The following is a 23878-nucleotide window of genomic DNA, read 5'->3' on the forward strand; positions in this document are numbered from 1 at the left end:
GAATGATTGTGTCTAGCTTATAAATAAAAAAAAAAAGAAAAAAAAAGAATGATTGTGTCGAGAATAGTTACAAAAGTGATTGAAATCATAGCTCAATTGTTGCTGGGTCTTACTTTCTTGTTCATTACATCACCAATTTAACTTTACACATATCAATGTCCTAAATTGACCCCGCGAACAAATCCCTGCAGTCACATTTCAGTGACATTTTTATCAAAACGGTACGGTCCAATTCAAGTTCAATATTTTTTAAATTTGAAAATAAAACTATGCTTTAAACGGGAAGAACGAAATGCTCCAAATGGTAAAAATGAACGATTTATATAGTGGTCTTAGCATGTATGGAGGAAAAAACTACATAAAAAATATTAGCACTTCAACGCTAAATTAATATTTAAATGAGGAAAAATGTCAAGTAAATTGGGTGAAAATTGCATATATTAGGGTTTAGAAATATGTGTGTATTTATAGGTCAAATCTGCATGAATATGCATGGACACTGACAATTCTACTATGTAAGTGGGATGAAGAATAATAAGATTTTGGTACATGTTGAGTTTTTATTAGTTGAGGTCATGTGCCAAGAGAACGTGGTTGTTCTTGCCTTGGACATTTATCCTACAGTCGGTGATATGATATGTTCTAGAGCTTTAGCGCCTTCTTGTTAGTATTGAGTCTTAGGTGTATTGGGCTTTAGTCGGGTCCGAAACAAATTCTATAATGTTAAATAATAAAGAATCATCCATTATTTAAATTATAAGTAATATAAGAAACATTAATAATGAATTGGTCTAAGGAGTAAGGGTCTTGGTCCCCTTAAATATGTGGTCACGAGTTCAATTTCATGGCTCATGCGTATGTAGAAAATTCGGTTGAGAGGGGAGAAAATTCTTAATCAAGAAACATGTAATTATTTTTTTTTTACTTGATTAAAATTTTTAGTACTAAACATAGGATATTTTATGAACATGGGTAATATATAACTATTATTATAGAGTCTCAAAATTAATTTGCTGAGTACATATGATATTTTATAAACACTAACAATATATAACTATTATTATAGGACCCCAAAATTTTCAATTGAGACTCTCAAAATTTTGAGGCACGATGCTTACGTCACTCACCTTGCACCCCATAGGGGTCAGGCCTGATATCATGTTAATTTATCGTCCGATTAAATTTAAATGATTGATGACATTATAATTGTATAACTGATAAAAAAATATTGACCAACAAAAAATTAATTTCGTTCTAAATTTCGAATGACCATAAAAAATAGAATTTTTTGGGTGATTTTCTTGTCCTTTCATGGGTAAGAAAAATAGTTTATTTATCAAGTGACAATGATTTCCAATTCCTTATACCTTAATCAATCAAATTATATAAATTTGACTAAGATAACTTTCTACCTAAAAGTATCAACGACGGTCGTCATCGGGATAGATTTGACGCTGTTGCAGCAGGCGTCCTGCTGTAATAAGTTTGTACCGTCTGATTTTAAATTAGCGGTTTAAATTATTTTAATAAATGAAATTATATATAATACATATTGTCCGATCAGAATATGGACCGGTCGTTATCAAAGTTTAAATTATTCACATATGGAACTTACTCACCCTAGTAATTGTTTTATTGACCCTAGTAGTTGGTCTATAATTTTGTAATTTAGCTATCATTCTAATGATTTGAGTTAAAATTAAAAGCAAAGTACTACAATTAGATGAAAACACTCATACAAAATTTAAAGTGATCATGACATTGATGTGAGGGTTTGAACAAAATCAGAGGATCAGCAAGTCATAGGCATAGGATTCTTGAGCCACTAGGGGTGGACAAGACCCGAAAAACCGGCCCAGCCCACTGAAAACCGCAAAAAAAAACCGATCTGGGTCGGATCTGGACGGTTTTCTGGACCCGCGGGTATGTTTTACGGGTTCTTGTGACTACATGTGGTCGGGTCCGGTTCAATAAATCTGAACCACGGATACCCGAACCAAACCGGAATAGACATATAAAAATAATATTTTAATACTATGGAACAACAAACGCAGCGTTTTATCCTATTTTCTAGGGTTAGATCAAACATACTTCCTTCTCTCTCTCATTCAGTCGTTTCTTCTTTCACTCTCACCATTAACACACAAAATTTGAACCCTAATCTAATGGCGTTTTCGCCGCCGCTGCTACCTCCACCACCGTAAATCTTCTCTTAGAAATATGGTTTGTTTCTTCTCTGTTTTCGTTCCTCAACTCTTCTCTCTTTTTCGTTTTAAGATTTTACTACTCTTTAACAATTTTCTTTTTGCTTTTCTATCATGTTATGCACAAGAATAAAGATATATTGCTGCCTATGGTTTAGGATTTTCAATTAAAGATATTGCTCTGGTTAATTTATTTTTCCATCCATATTCTTCTTCTCTTGTTTTTCTGTTTTTCAGTTTCCTATTCTAGTTAGGGTTTTTCATGTTACTATTTGACTAACATTTTTTTTTTTCGAGTTAGGTTTTGAGAATCTTCCATCTATCAGATGCATTTTCCGGATCTGTGAGACTTGAGAGCTAGACCCTTTAAATCCTTTGATTTTATTCTAGATCTGTGAGATTTGAGAGGTAGACCCATTAAATCCTTTGATCATATTGCTATTTGACTAAGATAATTTATTTATTTTATTAGTTAAGGTGTAGGGTTTGATAATCTTATATCCTCTTTGCATTTTATAGATCTGTGGTGATATTTGAGAGGTAAGCATTGTAAACACCATTTGCATTTTCTGGTTAATTTAAAATCTATTCTATGATTTTGTTATTTTTATTTTGAATTTAATGTTCTTTATAATTTGTTCTGTTTTATTAATCAAGCTCCTGATTTCTATATTTTTTTATTTTTTTTTAAATGAAAATTGATGAAAATAACCTTCACAGGGCTGGAAAAATTGTGGTTCAATTGAATGGTAGATTGAATAAGTGCGGTGTTATAAGTCCTCGTTTCGATATCCGCGTCAAAGGGGTTGAAGGATGGACTGCAAGGCTGCTTCCCTCAAGACAGTTTGGATATATTGTCTGGACAACCTCTGCTGGTATCATGGATCATGAAGAGGCAAGGAGAAAGAATGCTGGTGGTAAAGTGTTGGGTTTTTTCTACTAGGCTATGAAGATGGCACCCTATTTCAGATTTTGATGAGCTCATAAGTTTTTGAGTGTTAGAGATTTTTTCTTCTTTTGCATGGTTATATATTATAATCTGGCTTTTACTTAGGACCTTATGTTTTTAATTTGTATTATGCTAAGTTGAATTTTGCGTAAAAAAAAGAAATTGATGAAAATAACCTGTCCAATGCATAGATTTCTATATTCTATTTTGCCACTTGATATACTTGGTATTTTCCTAAGGCTAGTTGTTTTGGTTATCTTTTTCAGGTTATTGGAAATACTCACAAGCCAATTATTAAGTTCATGGATCCAAGATCGAAGAACTATTGAATTGTTAACTAGTTTTAGTATGATATGTAGGGGTGTTTAATCTAGATTCAGTTTGAAATTAGACATTAAGGCATTGATAGTTAGTTTAATTTTTTTTTACTGTATTAGAATTTCAATGTATGTAATTTAGGCCTATTAAAATTTAAATGCATGTGATTTTAGTTATTTAAATTTTAATATTTGATATGAGCCATTCTGATTTGGGCCTATGAAAATTTCAAAACCAAGTTGTGAATGTGTATATATATAAAAACAACCCAATTTAAATATTTGGACCTCTGTAAAATAAGAAATCTAGTAAATGGTAATAAGATTTAAAAAAAAAAGCAAAAATATGTTATTGGGCCTTACAAAGTGACCAGCCCAATAACCCGAACAACCCATTCGAACTAACCCGTAACCCGCTTAAACCCAACCCGTCCAAACCGTTAGTAGATTTTGGGTTGATATGGTCCCGTGGATTCCACCCGTGGATTGGGCCGGTTTGAGGTTTTGGGCCCATACCGACCCAAACCGGCCCGTTGTCCACCCCTATGAGCCACAAACTCCACTCTTCAAGTTTTTTTTTGGAGTTTAGTAAACAAATCTAATGATTTTTCTAATTAACCCTTTTGTGCCACATCTCTAGAGACCAAATATTCAAGGTAAGGTACTACTACTACTACTACTAAAATGTTATGTATATCTATCTATTAACATTGTGGTCCAAGAATTCTTGTTCTATTCTAATTGCTAATTCTTGTAGACTTGCTAGCTAGCCTTTGATGATCATGTGATAGTGTTCCCTTTGAAAAAAAGAACAATGACATGATCGATGATACTCTCATCATCTTGATATTTTGGAACACCGTCAAAGTATATTCATCCATAATTGGCTACAATAATCAATTAAGTGCACTAGTTTTGTCATTGATATCTTATTAAGGCAATTGACTAAGGGACAAAATATGAGATTATATTTTATACAGAAAAACATACATAAAATCTTATTACATGCATATTAATCATTAAATCTATATCTTTGTTGTCAACTTTGTATAATTGCTTCCTATAGAGGGATAAAAAAAAATTGTATAATTGCGTCCTAATCTAAATAGCTTAATTGAACTAATTGTATCTTGTCGGTTGTAATAACTATTTATTTCTTATCAATATGAAACTTCATCCTTTACACTTGTATTGTACTGATTTTCAACTAGACAATGAGAATATGACAAAAGAAAAAAATCAATTTCAATTCTATCGTGTAATCCAAACTTTATGGTTATGTTTATTAAACGACAAGCGAAATATGTGTTAACTATTGAGATTATTCAAAGAGAAAAGGAGGCTAGGGTTTTCCATTATAATAAACCAAAAAGACTTTTTTTGGAACAAGAGTTACAATTGAGTATATAAACTAGGGATTATAAAAGACTAAACTACCCCTACAATAATAACATAACTATTATTTAACATCTCCCCTCAAACTCACGATGTGGTAGCATGGAGCATCGAGAGTTTGTCAATTAAGAAACGAAAACGTTTAATAGAATGTGTCTTCGTGAACAAATCTGAAATTCTGGCAGACTTGTGGAAAGATGCTGCGAAAGATGCTACAGCATCTCGTACCAGTACAGAACACAATAGACAAGTTAAAAATAAATTAAGTGCAGGAATATAAATAAGACAGATCGTTTGTTAACCTAGTTCAGTGCAACGTCACCTAATCTGGAGGATTACTAATCCAGGAATGAATTCACTATAATAGCTCTAGTTCAAAGCCTTCGACCAACACCCGGTACTTGACTTCTCGCCTAGACACTACCCGTGCAATCCTATCTAAGAACCTCTTAGATAATGAGACCCCGTCCCAAATTCCCTCTAACAACACGTACCATGTTGCTGTCAACTTTATAACGATCAAAGATGGAGACACCCTCCTAAGAAACTAATACCTAGCCAATACTTGACTAAGTTCACAATTTGGAGTTGCTTACAAGCTTCCTCCAAGTACAATACTCAACTCATTACCTATAGGTTTCTGAGTGAGGACATAGTGACCATCTCACAACCCGAGTGGTTCACTTACACCAACTCTCCTAGAGAGTGACTCAAAGACACGAAACTCTAAAGACTACATCTTGATGAACAATGACTTCGGTGTACAAATAGGTCCAAGTCTTCATGTATTTATAGCCTTGAATTGTCTTGATGTGCAAGCTAGGTCTTTAGACAAACACAGCTGGAGGAATTTCGGCCAACCCTATATTATTTTCAGAAATATAATTTGTTTTGTTTCATGTGTGACCAAACAAAAAAAAACACGCAAAAATATAATATAATTATATTTTTGTTTTAAATAATATTCCTTCAACCGACTTCATGAAAACTTGTTGAGCAAGGCTCGTTTTGCCCAGGCGCACGTGCTTGCATATATAATTGAAGCAAATCTTGACTGAGATTTGAAATAAAAATTCTGCACGAAAACAGAGCATCAGGATGCTGTATGATGATGCTACAACATCTCTGTCCAGCATCTGGCTATAACTTGTTTTTGCAAAATGTAGCCAACATAAAAACCTCAACAAAATCAGCAATCTGCAAGGAGGAAGTAATAAACGGCAAAGTAATGGTACCATGTTGAAGATGGTGACGTGTTAAGTGACAGTCGATCTCAATGTGTTTGGTACGTTCATGAAATACAGAGTTGTGGGCAATTTGAATTGCACTCTTGTTATCACAATACATAGGAGTTGGTTCAGAAAGAGTCACACCCATATCAGAAAGTAACCAACGCAACCAAACTATTTCAGTAGTGGTAGATGCCATAGCACGATACTCAGCTTCTGTAGAAGAGCGGGAAACAATATCTTGTTTCTTACTCTTCCAAGAGATAAGAGAATCTCCAAGAAAAATACAAAAACCTGTGGTAGACTTACGGTCAGTAGGATTACCAGCCCAATCAGCATCAGAGTAAGCACATAATTCTAAGGAAGAGGATGACGGAAACAAAAGGCTCTGAAATTGAGTTCCCCGAAGATAACGGAGAATACGAAGCACGGCTGCCCAATGTACTGTAGTGGGAGAAACAACAAACTGACTAACAACATGCACTGCATAAGCAATATCGGGTCTAGTAATAGTAAGGTAGACCAAACTTCCAACCAAAGTACGGTACAAAGTAGGATCCGATAGAGGAACTCCATCAGAAGGAACATATTTCACATTCATCTCTAAAGGACCGTCTACTGCTCGAGTATAAGAGAGACCAGCTTGCTCAAGAATGTTTGCAATGTACTTGGATTGAGATAAAAGATAACCCTTACGAGAATAGGCAACTTCAATCCCTAAGAAGTAGCGAAGAAGACCTAAATCCTTCATTTCAAATCTTGTAGCTAACTGTAACTTCAACTCACAAATCCTGAAATTCTGGTATCACTAGAATGATGTTACCGAAGATGTCCCAACAACTACTTTATGAATAATGTTGTTTCTATTGTTGGCACATCTTACATAACATATAAAATACTGACAGAAAATAAATAAAGTGCACAAGTAATTGTTAACCCAGTTCAGCCAACTGCCTACTCTGGGGGATACCAATCCAGGAAGGAAATCCACTAATAGCTCTAGTTACTAAGACCTCCAGCAAACCCTAGGATTTACGCCTTAAACTAAGACCTCCAGCAAACCCCTGGTTTACGCCTTATAACCTCGACACTACTCATGCAACTTCTGCCTAGGAACTCCTAGACATGAGATCCCATCTCACTTCCACTCACACAACACAACCTGTGTTGTTTAAACAATGTTGGGAATGATGTGGCAACAACTTACCAAGACACTACTTCACTTTTGCTTAAAAGCTTCAAGTGAATCACACACGGTAAACTCCGTACTTCAAAGCTTAGGAGTCACCTTAAAATAATGAACTTACTTCTTAACTCGTGTTATAGAATCCACAAGCAAGAATTACAATCAAACAATAAAAGACTCAACAAGACTCAATATGTGTAACTAATACTTTTCAATGAGATACTTAGTCTTGAGCTTGGTCTTCGTATATATAGCATAATAGAACGCTCCTCTTGCTTCAGAAAAGATAGGACGCTCCTTGTCAATCATAAAAGGTGATCTGATACTTTTTCAATCTTCATTAAGGATATATCAAGACTTTCCAAAAGTGTTTAAGGGACTTTAGAAGATAGGATAAGTCATCCAGCTATTCCATTAAGTTTGTCTTATCCTTAAAGCTCCTGATCAGATCAAATCTTCAATAAGCGTGTTTATCAGTGGATTTCCATATATAGCAGATGCTCTCATAAATGCGCGAGATTTCCTTTAATAAATATGATGTTGTAACATGTTTTCCAACATCTTGTTAGAATATTTGTTTTAGCAAAATTAAGCCAATTTCAAATATCCAACAATCTCACCCTTTGGCAATTTTTGGCTAAAACAATTTCAGGTCATTACCTTTGAGGGATATAAAAAGCGCAATCCTTCAAATCACCATGATCACACAAAAGAAGGATGTTAGAGCATCTTTTAAACAAAATTTCACAAAGGTGAAAAATATCTGCATCAGAGGCAGCAGCAGCGGAGTTATCATCAAATAGCCTCGAGCAAAATAAAACATGTGTTAGCAAAAATGTTTTAACATGTTTATCATAGCGTGGTATCAGAGCAAATGATCAATCATATGTCATATGTCATCAAAGTTGTTGTGACATATGGGAGCACATCTTCTAGCACGTTCGTCCAATCAGGGCAGCATCCATTCAGCAGCAAACTCCCCCTGAATTCATCAGCTTGTGCATCATCTCAGGGTAAAAAAATTTACTCCCCCTGAATACTTGCTTACTGCTACTTAAAACATGTCATAACAAAAGACACAACAACATGTAGCAGAAACAAACAAATGCTACTCCCCCTTTTTAGCCACAAAATGTGCCAAAATAGGAAAGTAAAGTATCCAAAGTGCAGAATTAAACAAAGTACAGACTATGCACTCAGAAGGTGCTAAATCCAGGGCACAAAACCCACAAACCAAATAACAAAGTGCAGTAAAAAATTGTAAAAAGATTACAAAATCATTCATTATCACTGCTATCAGAGTCTTCATCCTCATCTGTAGCAGTATCATATCCTTCATCCTCATCAGCATTGTTTTGATCACCTGTAGCAGCCACATTTGCACTAGCTTTGACAAGTACCTCATCAGCTTCCAAGCCTTCAATCATCTTCAAGAACACTTTATTTCTTTCCTCAAGCTCAGCCTGCTGTTTATCAATGTCCTGACATTGAACCTTTAAACCAGCAATAATCTCCTTTTTGGTCATAACACCAGCTCCAGCCGCAGATGTCCCAACATGATCAGCAATATTATGATTACCAAAAAGCTTATGATGGAAAGTAAAAACAGATTCCCTCTTCTTAGGTGTATCAGTTACAACTTTGATGTTTGGATATTGGGCTAAGATGATTCCACATAGCAAAGATGGAAATGCTATTGGCATCTTCACAGCAGTTGATCTAATATGCTTAATGGTTTGGTCAAAAATAATGGTCCCATAGTCATAGTCAACCTTGGTTCCTACAGCATATATAAATCTACCCAGGTTGGTGGCAACATTAGTTGCATGCTTAGTTGGTACCCAATTAGTTGACCCTATCCTATTGAGGATGGCATACTTGACATTCAACTTACTAGTGGGTATCAGTTTCTTCTTGGGCCACACTTTGACCTTACCAGCAGTTATTTCAGCACTCACAACATCATTGGCAACCTCTAATTCAGCCTTAGGTTCTACAGACCTACCTAAGTAATTATTGATGACAACAGGAGAAAAATTGATACATTTACCTCTAACAAAAACTTTGTGGTAGTCCTTGCTCAGTGGGTTATCACTTTCTTCAGGGATGTTCACAAGAAATTCTTTCACCAGCAGCTCATAGCAGGGACCGAAGTCACAGACTGTCTTCAGCAGACCAGCTTCCTTGATGTAGTCAAAGATGTCTTGACATTTCAGAGCATCTTTGGTCAATTCCCTTTCAACAGCTAATCTCCTCTGGTAGATGTAATCCCATCTCAGTGCAAAGGCAGCACGATGGAAGGAAATGTTGTCACAGGGGGCTTCTTCAACGCCTTGAGGAGCCTTCTTTGCAGTAGCCTTCTTAGGGTTGGGAGATGAGATGATAGCAACATCTTCAGCAGCATCATAATCTGAGTCACTGGATGACTCCATCTTCCTCTTCAGGGTCTCCTTTTTCTTGCTTTTTCCTCCAAGGCTCTCCACTTGTATTGGCCCCATAAGGTCTATGTGCAGCAATTCTAGCACCCTTGTTGTGGTAAGATGTTGCAACTTTGGATGTGACATCCTTGTCTGCTTCCCTATTTGGCATTCTCCACATATGCTTCCTTCCTCTATTTTGAGCTTAGGAAGACCTCTGATTGCCTCTTTAGCTATTGCCTTTTTCATGCCCTTAAGGTGCAGGTGGCCATGTTTTTGGTGCCACAACTTTACCTTATCTTCTTTGCTAATAAAACATGTGGATAAATTGTCTTCTTCTTTAGGGATCCAAAGATAACAGTTGTCTCTTGACCTTACTCCTTTCATCAACAGCTCTCCTTGCTCATTTGTAACTAGGCATTCAGTTTTTGTAAAGTTTACTTTCATGCCTTGATCACAAAGTTGGCTTATGCTGATTAGATTTGCTTTAAGCCCTTTTACAAGCAACACATTATCTAGCTTTGGTAAGCCATAGTTTGCAAGTTTACCAACTCCCTTAATCTCTCCTTTGGCTCCATCTCCAAAGGTCACAAAACTGGTAGCATATGACTTCAGATCTTCAAGGTAGTGTTCAACACCTGTCATATGTCTAGAACACCCACTATCAAAGTACCAGGTTTCTCTTGAGGAAGCTCTCAAGGATGTATGAGCTATTAGACCTGTGATCTTCTTCTTTTCTCTTCATTCCTTTCTTGTTGTAACATTAGAGAAGGCAGGAGTATGAAATTCTTGATGAACTTTTCTTGGATATCCATGCAGCCTATAGCAGAAAGGCCTAATATGTCCTTTCCTTCCACAATGATGACATGTCCAGTTATAGAACCTGGGCATAGGATGTCCCATAGATTGTTGCGACAATCCTCCTGACACAAACGTGTTGTTGATTGGAGTATGTATGGTGGCATTGTTGAACTTCATCTGCTGCTTTACTATTTCATGTTCAAAACCAATGGGCTTAGGTTTCCCACAGTTTTGTTTTTGTAACATTTCTTCAAAGTCATCAGTACCTTTGGTCATCATTTTAGCCACTTTTGTGACTTGATCAAAGTCAGTATTTAGCCTGGTCACTTCTTCACCTTGTTCAGCAATTTTACCTAGGAGATTGGATTTCTCCAGTAGCAACTGATGAATTTGACTACTCTGATCTTCAACCTTAATGTTGAGATTTTCAATGTTTGTGAGTAATTCAATTTTTTCAGCTTGTAGTTTGCCATTGATTTTCTTTTGTTTCTCCAATGCTTTGCAAACCTCTATGCTTCTATTATGAAGATCTTTGTAAGTAGCAGCTAGTTCTTCATAAGTTACCTCATCATCACATGATTCTGAGTCAGATACACAAACTCCTGTTAATGCATTAACAAATTTAGCAGATTCTTCTTCCTCTGAATCTGTATCAGACCATGAAACCACAAGGCTTTTCTTTTGCCTTTTTAGAAAGGTTGGACATTCTGTTCTGATATGGCCAAAACCTTCACATTCATGGCATCTTACTCCTCTTTCATCTTCATTTGTCTTTTTCTGAAAGCTGGACTGTTTGTTGTTGTTGAATCGACCATTTGACTTGGGCCTTTGGTCCACTTTCTTCATCAACTTGTTGAACTGTCTCCCAAGCATAGCCATAGACTCAGCTAAGCTTTCTTCTCCTTCAGATTCAATTTGTAAGTTATCAGCAGCACTTTTTGAAGAAAATGCTAGATTCTTATCTTTCTTTTCATTCCTCCTGTTCAAGCCAATTTCATAGGTTTGGAGTGATCCTATGAGTTCATCTAAATTTAGACTTGAAAGATCATGAGCCTCCTCAATGGCTGTCACCTTCATATCAAATCTTTTAGGCAAAGATCTGAGTATTTTTCCAACTAGCTCCTCATCTGAGATAGGTTTTCCAAGTACATCAAACGAATTTGCAAAGTCAAGCACATTCATTTGAAAGTCATGAATGCTTTCCTCCTCCTTCATTCTGAGATTCTCAAAATTGGTTTTAAGCATATGAAGCTTAGATAGCTTTACTTTAGATGTTCCTTCATGAGCTTTTCTCAGAATTTCCCAGGCATGCTTAGCAGTAGTACATCTCTTGACAAGCCTGAACATGTTAGCATCCACACCATTGAAAATTGCATACAAGGCTTTGGAGTTGCCAAGTGCTAGATCATCCTCATCTTTTGTCCATTCGTCATCTGGCTTCTTTACATCAGTTTTCTTGCCATCCTTGTCAAGAACCATTGGTGGTTCCCATCCATGCATCACAGCCTTCCATGTCCTGCTGTCAATTGATTTTATGAAAGCCTACATACGAGATTTCCAATAGTCATAGTTCTCAGGACCTGTCAGTAAAGGGGGTTTAGACAATGACCATCCTTCTTTATCCATTGTACCAGAAAATACTTCCTTGGAGCTCACCTAAAATAACAGAACAGGGTGCCTGCTCTGATGCCAATTGAAATTCTGGTATCACTAGAATGATGTTACCGAAGATGTCCCAACAACTACTTTATGAATAATGTTGTTTCTATTGTTGGCACATCTTACATAACATATAAAATACTGACAGAAAATAAATAAAGTGCACAAGTAATTGTTAACCCAGTTCAGCCAACTGCCTACTCTGGGGGATACCAATCCAGGAAGGAAATCCACTAATAGCTCTAGTTACTAAGACCTCCAGCAAACCCTAGGATTTACGCCTTAAACTAAGACCTCCAGCAAACCCCTGGTTTACGCCTTATAACCTCGACACTACTCATGCAACTTCTGCCTAGGAACTCCTAGACATGAGATCCCATCTCACTTCCACTCACACAACACAACCTGTGTTGTTTAAACAATGTTGGGAATGATGTGGCAACAACTTACCAAGACACTACTTCACTTTTGCTTAAAAGCTTCAAGCGAATCACACACGGTAAACTCCGTACTTCAAAGCTTAGGAGTCACCTTAAAATAATGAACTTACTTCTTAACTCGTGTTATAGATTCCACAAGCAAGAATTACAATCAAACAATAAAAGACTCAACAAGACTCAATATGTGTAACTAATACTTTTCAATGAGATACTTAGTCTTGAGCTTGGTCTTCGTATATATAGCATAATAGAACGCTCCTCTTGCTTCAGAAAAGATAGGACGCTCCTTGTCAATCATAAAAGGTGATCTGATACTTTTTCAATCTTCATTAAGGATATATCAAGACTTTCCAAAAGTGTTTAAGGGACTTTAGAAGATAGGATAAGTCATCCAGCTATTCCATTAAGTTTGTCTTATCCTTAAAGCTCCTGATCAGATCAAATCTTCAATAAGCGTGTTTATCAGTGGATTTCCATATATAGCAGATGCTCTCATAAATGCGCGAGATTTCCTTTAATAAATATGATGTTGTAACATGTTTTCCAACATCTTGTTAGAATATTTGTTTTAGCAAAATTAAGCCAATTTCAAATATCCAACAAATCCCATCAACATCATCACCTGTAATAATCATATCATCAACATATAAAGAAAGTATAATACGACCATGATAAGTTGTCTTAACAAATAAAGCAGAGTCATGATCATTAGAGCGAAATCCAAGAGATCTAATCACAGTAGAGAACTTCTAATACCAAGCTCTTGGAGCTTGTTTCAAACCATATAAAGCTTTCTTCAACTTACATACTTCACCCTGATTATGAGAAACACCTGATGGAGGTACCATATAAACTTCCTCCTGGAGATCACCATTTAAAAAAGCATTTTTAACATCCATTTGAGAAATATCCCACTGACGAACAGATGCAACAACAATAAGAGTGCAAATAGTAGTCATTTTGGACACATGAGCAAATGTTTCTTCATAATCCATACCATATTGTTGAGAGAATCCCTTAGCCACAAGACGCGCTTTGTAACGCTCAACTGACCCATCAGACTTTGTTTTAATCTTGTATACCCAATGAGACCCAATAACACGTTTTCCTGGCGGAAGAGGTACTATGTCCCAAGTATTTGTCTTGTGCAAAGCCGCAAGTTCCTCAGCCATAGCCTTCTGCCAAAGAGGATCAAGAATAGCTTCTTTATAGGACGAGGGCTCAGATAAAATATGAATAGATGTAAGAAAAGAAGCAAAAGAATCAGAATAAATTGAATAAAGAAAATCAGGCAATTGAGTAGACTTACGATCACAAGAAGGATAACGAGGAGGTGGTGGTGGTGTTGGTGGTGGAGGTGGTAGAGGAGGTGCAGTAGGAACAACAGTCGTAGGAGGTTGTTGAGTAGCTGATGGGACAAAAGGGGCATATGTATCTGGAGTAGCACTAGTACCATCCCTGCAGCTCTCAAAATTACAATCACTAGACATATCATTATCGACACCGAAAGGATCAATATTAATTATTTCAGACTTGCTAGGAGTATGTATATCAGACGAAAGAGAGAAAAACGGTATGTGCTCAAGAAACACAACATGATGAGAAACATACAGTTTTTTACTTGAAGGGTCATAACAACGATAACCCTTTTGACCATCCCCATAACCAAGAAAGACACATATGGTAGAATGAGGAGACAATTTATTTCGTTCTACTTGTGGGAGAAGAACAAAACAAGTAGAACCAAATACCTTCAAAGAAGAATAATCAGGAATATAACCATATAATTTTTCAAAGGGAGACAAACCTGAGGTGACCGATGACGGAATCCTATTAATAGCATGGACAGCAGTACGAATTGCTTCACCCCAAAACTCGGTTGGAACAGAAGCAGACAACAAAAGAGAACGAGCAGTTTCAACAATATGACGATGTTTTCTTTCAGCAACGCCATTTTGTTGAGGAGTATCAGTACAAGAGGTCTGGTGAATTGTACCATCATAAGCAAGCAACCCAGAGAATTTATTAGAAGTATATTCACCACCTTGATCACAACGAAAACACTTTATAACAGCATTATGTTGAGTTTTAACCATAGCACGAAACATATGATAAATTTCAAAAAACTCAAAACGATTTTTCATTAGATAAACCCAACAATAACGAGTATAATCATCAATAAATAAGACATAATATCGAGATCCACCTTTTGTAAGAACCGGTGATGGACCCCATACATCAGAATGAACTAAGTCAAAAGGTGCTTTGGACACAGAAGCACTTTTATTAAACGGCAAAGCAGAAAATTTAGCAAGTTTGCAACCGCAACAATCAGAAATATCACTAATTTGCAATTTTCCCAAAGCTCCAGTAGAGGCCAAGTATTTTAATCTAGATGCAGAAACATGACCAAGACGAGAATGCCACAAATAAAAGTTAGAGGATGATAAACTCAATCGAAAAGATGATAAATCAGTGGAAGTAGAAGTTGAGGCTGCAGTATCTGGAACTCTCAGCTCATCCAGAACATAAAGTCCCCCATGTCTACGACCTTTCCCAATCAACCTCCCTGAATGTGGATCCTACACATGACAATGAGTAGAAGAAAACATAATAGAGTATCCAGAATTACACAACTGACTAACAGAAGCAAGACTCAAAGTGAGATTATGAATATAATAAACATCAGAAAGAGACAAATTAGATGTGGACACTGATCCAATTCCTGCTAATGGCATAGGAGTGCCATCAGCAGTCATAACTAAGGTGGATGAAGTATGATTTAAAGACAAAAATGACTTACGATCATATGACATATGATGTGATGCTCCGGAGTCAAGGATCCATATAGAAGAAATACTTGAACAATTAGAAGGGGTCAAACCTTTAATAGAGTTGACAGACGTTGCATGTGGCTGGGTCGCGAGAAATTTTTGGAACTGTTCAGCAAGATCAAACACTCTTGAAGTAGTCTCATGTGGATATACATGATCAATACCAATGCCAACGGAAGGAGGAGCAGTCAAATGAGACACAACCATATTATCAAACAATCAAATAAACCAACAAACAATTACTTCAAATGTAGAGGTCCAACCAATCACCCACAATGTCAAAACTTACTAGAGCTAACCAATAATAAATTCAATAAGCAATATACCAACCAACCAGAGGTATCCAACCACTAGTAATGATGTAATAATCTTCTACTCTAGATTTGAGTTCATCAACAACAAAGAACACGTATCAAATCCAAAATATCACTTCCTTATACAATAGATAAAATCAATATCCCAATATAGAAGACAATCACACCAACAAGGTCACAACACAAATAGCAAATCCTAAAATCCCAACACGTGAATCACCTATATGAAGCAATTATCTAGGCAAAAAGAAACCAAATCCAAAACGTGATTATCTTCAACAATGATCCACCAAAAAAGAACACAAAAGCCTATCATAGGATGTGGCTCTCACACACCACTAATTCCTTACAAATGGAAAATTCAATGAGAAAAGACGGTGGAATAAGTGAAACTCTTACCTTTACAATTCAAATCGAAGGCCAGAATTACAAAAGAAACCCAAAACAAAAATCTTCAACAATTGCTAATGGATTAACCAAGCTCTTTGATACCATGTTAACTATTGAGATTATTCAAAGAGAAAAGGAGGCTAGGGGTTTCCATTACAATAAACCAAAAAGACTTTTTTTGGAACAAGAGTTACAATTGAGTATATAAACTAGGGATTATAAAAGACTAAACTACCCCTACAATAATAACATAACTATTATTTAACACAATGTTGTTCACACTCTTGCTAGGACGGCTTTGTCTTGGTCTCGCCGTTGTACCTTTGAATCATTACCTCTTTATATTACTCTCATTTTGAATAATAAAATGATATAAGTTATTGGTGGTAAAAAAAAAAATTCTAGTGGCTCTAAATATCAAAAACATAAACGTCCATCAAAAAATACAATTGATGAAATATTAAGCCGTGACACATGTCATTCTCATAAGTGCCATCATACAATCATGTTTTTATTTTAAGCTATATATATATATATATATATATATATACACACACGTGAATAATCAGATACAATTTTCGAAACAATCAAGAATTCTTCATAAATTAATGGACAAGAAATGTTGAGGATTCTCTCCATTAACATGAGGGTAAATTTTATTGTCAACCCTTGATTTGGAAAGAGAGAGAAAGGAGAAAAGGAAAAAAGAGTAAATCTAAGGGTGGTGATTGACAAACTTGAGAAACATGAGAAAAAATAAGTGGAGAGAATCTACTCTCAAAAATGTCGAATAACAAAATCAATCCTTTTAAAAGTAGTATATATAAATTTAGAAGACACAATATTGCTATGCATGTCTTTTTAACTTTTTTAAAAGATTCATAGTCTTTAGTGTCAAGAAAGTCAAAAATGTCAAATACAAATGATATAAAAATATATTGATTGTCGAAACACTTTTTTTTTTATATATTTGACCACTTTGCTTGAAGTGACTTTGAGGGTCATCTGTGCCGCATGTCGCACAATGAAATCTCCATTCCTCAATCCCTCAAATGAAGAAACTTAGTTAATTAATTAGTTTACACATGCATGCATGTTTTTCTCCTATACATATGCACACTAGAACATTTTTTTTAACAGCCAAAATGAGTACGTGTATATATATATAGGGGTTTTCTAACTTAGACCCTAGTTAGGTCTAAGTTAGCAAGGTGCACCTTTTCAATTGGACCAAAATACCCATTCTTTTTAATTAATTAACCAAAATACCCATGAATAGACGCGGATCCAGTGTCGCGCGCGTACTGAAGGACCATGGTTACAGACCGTTGATTTCCATCAGACAGCCAAGATCTGATCTCATCAAGACTGTCTGATCAATCCAACAGCCCAGATCATCCTGATCCATCAGATTCCAGCGCGTGCGCCACACTGGATTACACCCTGGAGAGAGAAAAATTTGCTTTTTAAAAGTAGGACACGTGTCACACAATGGTTGGCTGGACGTGATTTTTGTTCATTTAATACTTTGAACTCAATTATTTCGTTGTAAATTAATTTTTTATTTTTTTATTTTTATACCAAAATTCATAATTTTTTTTTTTCTACAAATAGAGACTTGGTTCGTTTGATTTGGACACCGAAAAAAAAATGCAATTTTTCACTACCTTAATCTCATTTGTATCACCCCCCAATTCCTTCTTTCTTGTGAAACAAATCTAAGATATAATCACTTGCCTCCCTCATATTCAATCTGAGTCGCTAAATCCCTCTAATACAAAGAGGATTTTCAAACCAACATTGGCCTCATAACCTCCCCACATTTAACCGCCAAGACCTTTGACCACTCAGAAAAGTAATCTCCAATGTCAGATAACTTAAGTGTTAATCTCCCCTTATGTGGATCAATCAAAAAATTCACATGCGTCTCTTTATTTACATGTACAATCGCACGGCTATAAATATATTAAAAAAAAATTCCTCACAAAGTCATGTTTGTATTTGAACATACTAGTTTAAATATTTTGTAACACAATATCCTAAAATTATTTTGTATCTAGAGCAAGTATCATATGATCATAGAGTATTGAGGAGAGCATGAGAGAGGATGAACTATACGCTCATCACCATTTAGTGTTTAAGATTTTTTTACGTATGTCAAACGTCTGATGGAATAAAATTTATATAATTAAATTATTGTGGGCAAGGACCTTTCATTAAACTTAACTTAATGGTACAACTCATCACGGTCCATTCAGAGACAAAATCCCAATCAAATAATTAATAACAATATACCATAAATCATATTAATAATAATTTCTAATAATTGATTATTGTCAATCCATAGTTGATCCATCACCACTCTCTTATTGCTCCCCCATCGAGTCGAACTGAGCTCTGATATTACTGTTAAGAAAGCAACCAGAGGAAAACTTCGCACAATAAGCATTTATTACTAAATCTTCAATTTTTACAAGGCGAAATAATCTCTCAAACTCTCATACAATTACATTTTTTACATGGACAAAATTGAAAACCACTCAACTATTAAAAATTGCTAACTCTCTCAAGACTCACAACTACTCAAACCACAATATATATAATTACTACCTTCGTTCCAATATATAAGACCTATTTTACAAAAGCACAAAAATTAAGAAAAATAGTTTTTGCGTTCAATTTATCAATAATACACATTCTCTTTTCAAAATTACCCTTCAATTATATTAAGAGAAATCAAGATCTTTTACTTCTCTTCATTTAATTATAAGTCTTTTGTTAAAATTTAATTAATACACCTTGAACTTTGAAAATAATCTTATAAAATGGGACAACAAAATTTTGCAAAAAAGTTTTATTACTCGTAGAAAATAAAATATACTATTAAAAAAATACTTTTCAATAATATGAACAAGATAAAAAAATATAATTTTAATTGTATATACTCCATTATAAAAAATAGAAAATTTATTCATACTAAGAAATTTTTTCTATTTTTACTTGTAGTATTTTCTATTTTTCTTGTAGATCCCATCCCATGCATTCATTTGTGTCCCAAAAATTTGATGCAATGTAAAAGGAGAAGAATAAAAAAACAATAACTAGCCTCACTAGGAATTGAACCAGCAACACCTACAACAAACAAAATGAGAAGGCAACCACTAGGCTAAGAAGTCTTGAGTTATGGATTAGGAGGCCTAATTATAGAAGTTTTCTCTCCCGACCCCCGCCTTTCTTTTATACCTCCAAAAATTTTATTTTGCCCCTTGCGGTTTGAAAAAATTTGGCCAACTTATTTCGGTTTCTACGAACCAAAATTTTTAAACATGGAAAAAAAATTCAGTTTATGTAAACCGAAATAACATAAATTTATCCCCCAAAAAGAAGAAAGATTTATGTGAAAATTCGTGTAGAGCTACCTGTGGTAAATTTAGCATATCTCTCTGAATATAAGTCGTATGCTAATAATTTTTAATCTAGTGTAAATAAGACAAAATTTACTACATGATTGACACCGGAATTGTTAAATTTCATTAAGTATAGTATGAGAAAATCTACCTACAAGTTTGAGAAAAGTTTCTGCAAAATATTGTAGAGATACCTGTGGTAAATTTAGCATAGCTCTCTGAATATAAGTCGTATGCTAATATTTTTAATCTAGTGTAAAGAAGACAAAATTTACTACAGGATTGACACCGAAATTGTTAAATTTCATTAAGTATAGTATGAGAAAATCTACCTACAAGTTTGAGAAAAGTTTCTGCTCTATTTCTGTACCACTACCCATTATTTGGTCAAACTGAACCAATAGGATAGTTAACCCTCAAAACAAAAATTATATTTGTATTCTTGATACCCTAAGCTTTCCAACGAGTGGTCGTTTACTTAAATCGGACATCGTTTAGTATTTCAAATAAATTGTGGAAGTTGAGGGTCTCATGCAGAATTTATGCATGAAATCTGGAAAAAAATTTGGAACACAATATTTCGGTTTATATTAACCGAAATTTTTTAGCATGACAAAAAAATTCGGTTCGTATAAACCGCAGTACCCCAACGGCAAAGACAAAAATTCAAGGGGTAGAAAAGAAATGCGAGGGGTCGGGAGAGAAAACTTCCTAATTATATATATGATGCACTTGTGCCTAAAGCTAGGGTTTGGGCCGACCCTAAATGTATTTTTTTTGGGGCCTATATATCCTCTATACAAACAAATGCTAGGGCTTGGGCCGGCCCTAAATGTGAGACTTTAATTCACTTGATATAACTCAACTATGTGATTCTCCGATCGTTAGACACGTTTCCATAAGATCAGGTTTGATTTCTAGAATACACCTTGAGAAGATGATCTACATTAATTTATGGTTTATTATGCAACCGGTTAGTAAATATTCTACCACCGTACCACGCACCAAAAATTACTGAACGAGAATAGATATCAATATCAATCGAATAATATTTTGATGTACATATTTTGGGTCAGAATTATCCATCAAAATGGAAAGAAAAACTAGCTGGATAGGTTTATTTCAAATCATAATGCCAAATTAACCACTCCATACACATAAATGTGTTTTTCTCCCAATAACAACGTTTATGTAATGAGTAGTGACACAGATTGTCTATTAAAAAAGTCTTCACATTAAGAGGTATTAGTTATTTCTTTATCAATATACATTTAATTATAGTGTATATTTTTCTACAATTAATAATAAATACTCTAAAAACATCAATTTATTTTCTTTCTTTAAGGATAAAATTATAAAAACAATATCAATTGTCAACAAACTTAATACTACAATTCACTTTCTTTTTTTTTGACATTATTATTGCTAAGGTAAACAACGTAAAAATAGCACCCATTAGGTGCCCCACATAGGTCTTTCCCGAAACCCCCAATAACTAAGGTAAACAACGTAAAAATAGCACCCATTTTTTTTTTTACATTATTATTGGTATATCGATCGGTCCAGCACAGATTGAAATATGAGCCGGTTCGACAGGAAACTTTTGAAAACACAGTGCACCCGAGTAAATTAGAAACAAGATGAACATAGAGGTTAAACGAGCATCCCACGCCCAAAAGGTGCCCCACATAGGTCTTTCCAGAAACCCCCAATAACTAAGGTAAACAACGTAAAAATAGCACCCATTTTTGTACCGGTTCCGGAAGAAGGAAGAAAAAAGGGATTTTTGTTAATAGGAATAAGAAAGTGTTAATAGCCATTGCGATATAAATAAGAATACTCATTCGAGCCGCATGAACATTTTAATCTCCATAATTTTCTAAAAAAGAAATCTTATATAGCCAATTGAAGTACATTATTTGCTACAATGTCATATTTAAACCAAACAAAATTTCCCAAATTTATACATAAAAAAAGGAGCTGATTAAGACCAATGATGTAATTATGAAAATCCATGAATTTGTTGCCCATTTTTCTCATCAAGTAGAACACATTGATACTAGCTAGCTACTAGCTAGCTTTCATATAATTTCCTTTTTATGTTCCATCATCTGTGGGTCTTGACACTCATCAAATCATATGAGGGGGAAACGCCACCTGCCCACCCACTCATATTCCATCATATAAAGTTTGCAAAGGAAACATTCGGTTGGTACCATGGCCTTGCAATTGTTGGCATAATATGTGGCCTTACTATGTTCTAATAAAAAATCTAATAACATGGCCTTGTAAGTAAACTTTGAACACAAGCAACATAGTGCGATCCTTAAGTCCCTTAATCATTTGGTCTTGAGTTCGATCTTCGACCGGTGCATATGGAGAAGTATTTATTTGGACCCGGATTTGTTGTTGTAGAAAAAAACACGCAGTTACACACTGTAATTGATCTCAGCTATTGATTTTACATCAGACGGTTTATATTACATATGCACTGAAATGATCTTGGCCATTGATTATAATCAGACGGTTGCTGCTGCAGAAAATCTGATTCCCACTTGTTGGGAGAGGTCCACCCCTTAAATGAAACTCAGTTACCTCGAAAGAATTAATCTGAGCAGTTGCGCGCGGAGGATACATTTGATTTTTAAAAAAAATTGAACACATGGAAACCTATTAAAGGTGCAACGTGACATTATGAAGAGGAACTAAAAATGAAAGATATAACATACATTTTTAACTCTTATAAATATATCATCTTTTTGTTTTTAATCCCTTCTTATATGTCACATGGTATAAAAGTAAAATCGAAACCTTCCCCTTTTCGTCATAATTTGATGCTTAGTAGATAATTAGTTATTTGTTAGCTGCTATTAAAATACATACATGAAGTTAACTCTCACTCCTAATAATAGTTCTCTTTTTATGAAACAATTATGTTGAGAAAAAGGATGTTTCTAAGCTACATTTTGAACATTGTGGTAGGTCAACATTTACGTTAAATAATTTTATATTTAAATAAAATTTAGAGATATCAATTACTCCCTCTGTCCCAAAATAAATGACATGTTTGACCACAGTTACGTTTGCCAATGCACATTTTTAATCGTTAATATCTTCAGCTATGTATTATTAAAAATTATAAAAGTTGTATATTTTGAACTCATCGAAACAAATCAAACATCTCATATGCTAATATTTGCATGTATATATTAGTAGAAAAATAAGGTCAAAGGAGATCATATGAATAGTACCTTAAGTCAAAATTAGGTCATTTATTTTGGACGGAGGGAGTACTATGCTTCCGTAAAAAAAAAAAATTACTATGCTTAATAATTCACCCCCAATAATTTTATATTTACTTAGTAAATAATGTTAGTGTTATCGTAACTCAATAACATTAAATAAGTTTATGTATTTACATAAAATTTAGAGAGATAATGTGTGTAGATGTGTCTGTTAGTAAAAAGTTATTTAATAGTATAGCATCGTTAAGATGTCACACCATTGTGTTTGATAACTTAAAAGTTAAAGAGATATCAATTACTACTATGCTTAATAATTCAGGCCAAGTCTAACCTGAACAAGTGGTTTATGTGGTGCACTATGCACAAGTTTTAGAGAACATTATAACGAATACGAATTTTAAAAAATCGACCGTTTGATTGAAAGATTATATCATATAGATCATCCGTAGAAATTTTTAGAAAAATTGAAAATTATTTAATATGTTATTGAGACGTTATTGAAACACATCAAAATTAACGGTATTTAATAAAACTCATAAACCGCTAATTTTGATGCATCTCAATAACATATCAAATGATTTTCAATTTTAGAAAAAGCCAATAATTCACAATGAATATTGGGGTGAGGTAAGACTGATTTGAGCTAAAAGTTAAAAGTATTAAGGTATAAAAGGTTCTGAATTCAAGTCTCGGCAAAAGAAAAAAAAATACTAATATATTCAACAATTAATTACTGAATTTAATTGTTTCGAAAAGGTTCGGATTTGAATAATATGCTAGATGTAACGACCCAAATTTATTATTCACTATTTAAGTGTTTAATTATTTGGTGACGTGGTTTTTGAGTAAGATAGTAACTTTAAGTTATTTATCGAGAGTTTTAGTTAACGCGCGAGTTAGTGAGAGTTAACGCGAGTTGGGCCAAGTTAGTGGGCTTGAGGCCCAATGGGCCTTGTCTCATGAGGGGGGGGGGGGGCGCTATATGAAGCCCATTGAGAGAGAAAGAGTTCTTTTTTCATGTTCTTGTGAAAGAAGAGAGAAGGGAGAGCAAGAGGAGAGCTAGGGCAAGAGCTTGGAGGAGAGATTCGAGG

The 23878-nt window shown here is 34.7% G+C and overlaps 1 protein-coding gene and 1 long non-coding RNA gene across 3 annotated transcripts; one reads left to right on the forward strand and one right to left on the reverse strand.

Annotated features, from left to right (window-relative positions):
* Positions 1–2061: 2061 nt before the first annotated feature.
* On the forward strand, positions 2062–3265 carry LOC123882872. 2 transcript variants are annotated; one of them, XR_006800016.1, is made up of 4 exons: positions 2062–2223; positions 2506–2612; positions 2724–2744; positions 2925–3265. It is a non-coding gene; the product is annotated as an uncharacterized LOC123882872 (long non-coding RNA). The 2 variants fall into 2 exon arrangements; XR_006800015.1 differs by lacking the exon at positions 2724–2744.
* A 2789-nt stretch (positions 3266–6054) lies between these two features.
* Positions 6055–6845, reverse strand: LOC123886056 (secreted RxLR effector protein 161-like). Its single transcript, XM_045935395.1, has 2 exons — positions 6155–6845; positions 6055–6062 (listed from the first exon to the last, which is right to left on the reverse strand). The coding sequence occupies exons 1-2, from the start codon at positions 6843–6845 to the stop codon at positions 6055–6057; spliced, it is 699 nt and encodes a 232-aa protein (XP_045791351.1).
* Positions 6846–23878: the final 17033 nt, after the last annotated feature.

Source organism: Trifolium pratense, linkage group LG5 (genome assembly GCF_020283565.1).
Source record: "Trifolium pratense cultivar HEN17-A07 linkage group LG5, ARS_RC_1.1, whole genome shotgun sequence".
NCBI classification, from domain to species: domain Eukaryota; kingdom Viridiplantae; phylum Streptophyta; class Magnoliopsida; order Fabales; family Fabaceae; genus Trifolium; species Trifolium pratense.

Coding starts and splice junctions, on each gene's coding strand:
- LOC123886056 (XM_045935395.1), bottom strand. CDS start 6,845: ATGAAGGATTTAGGTCTTCTTCGCTACTTCTTAGGGATTGAAGTTGCC.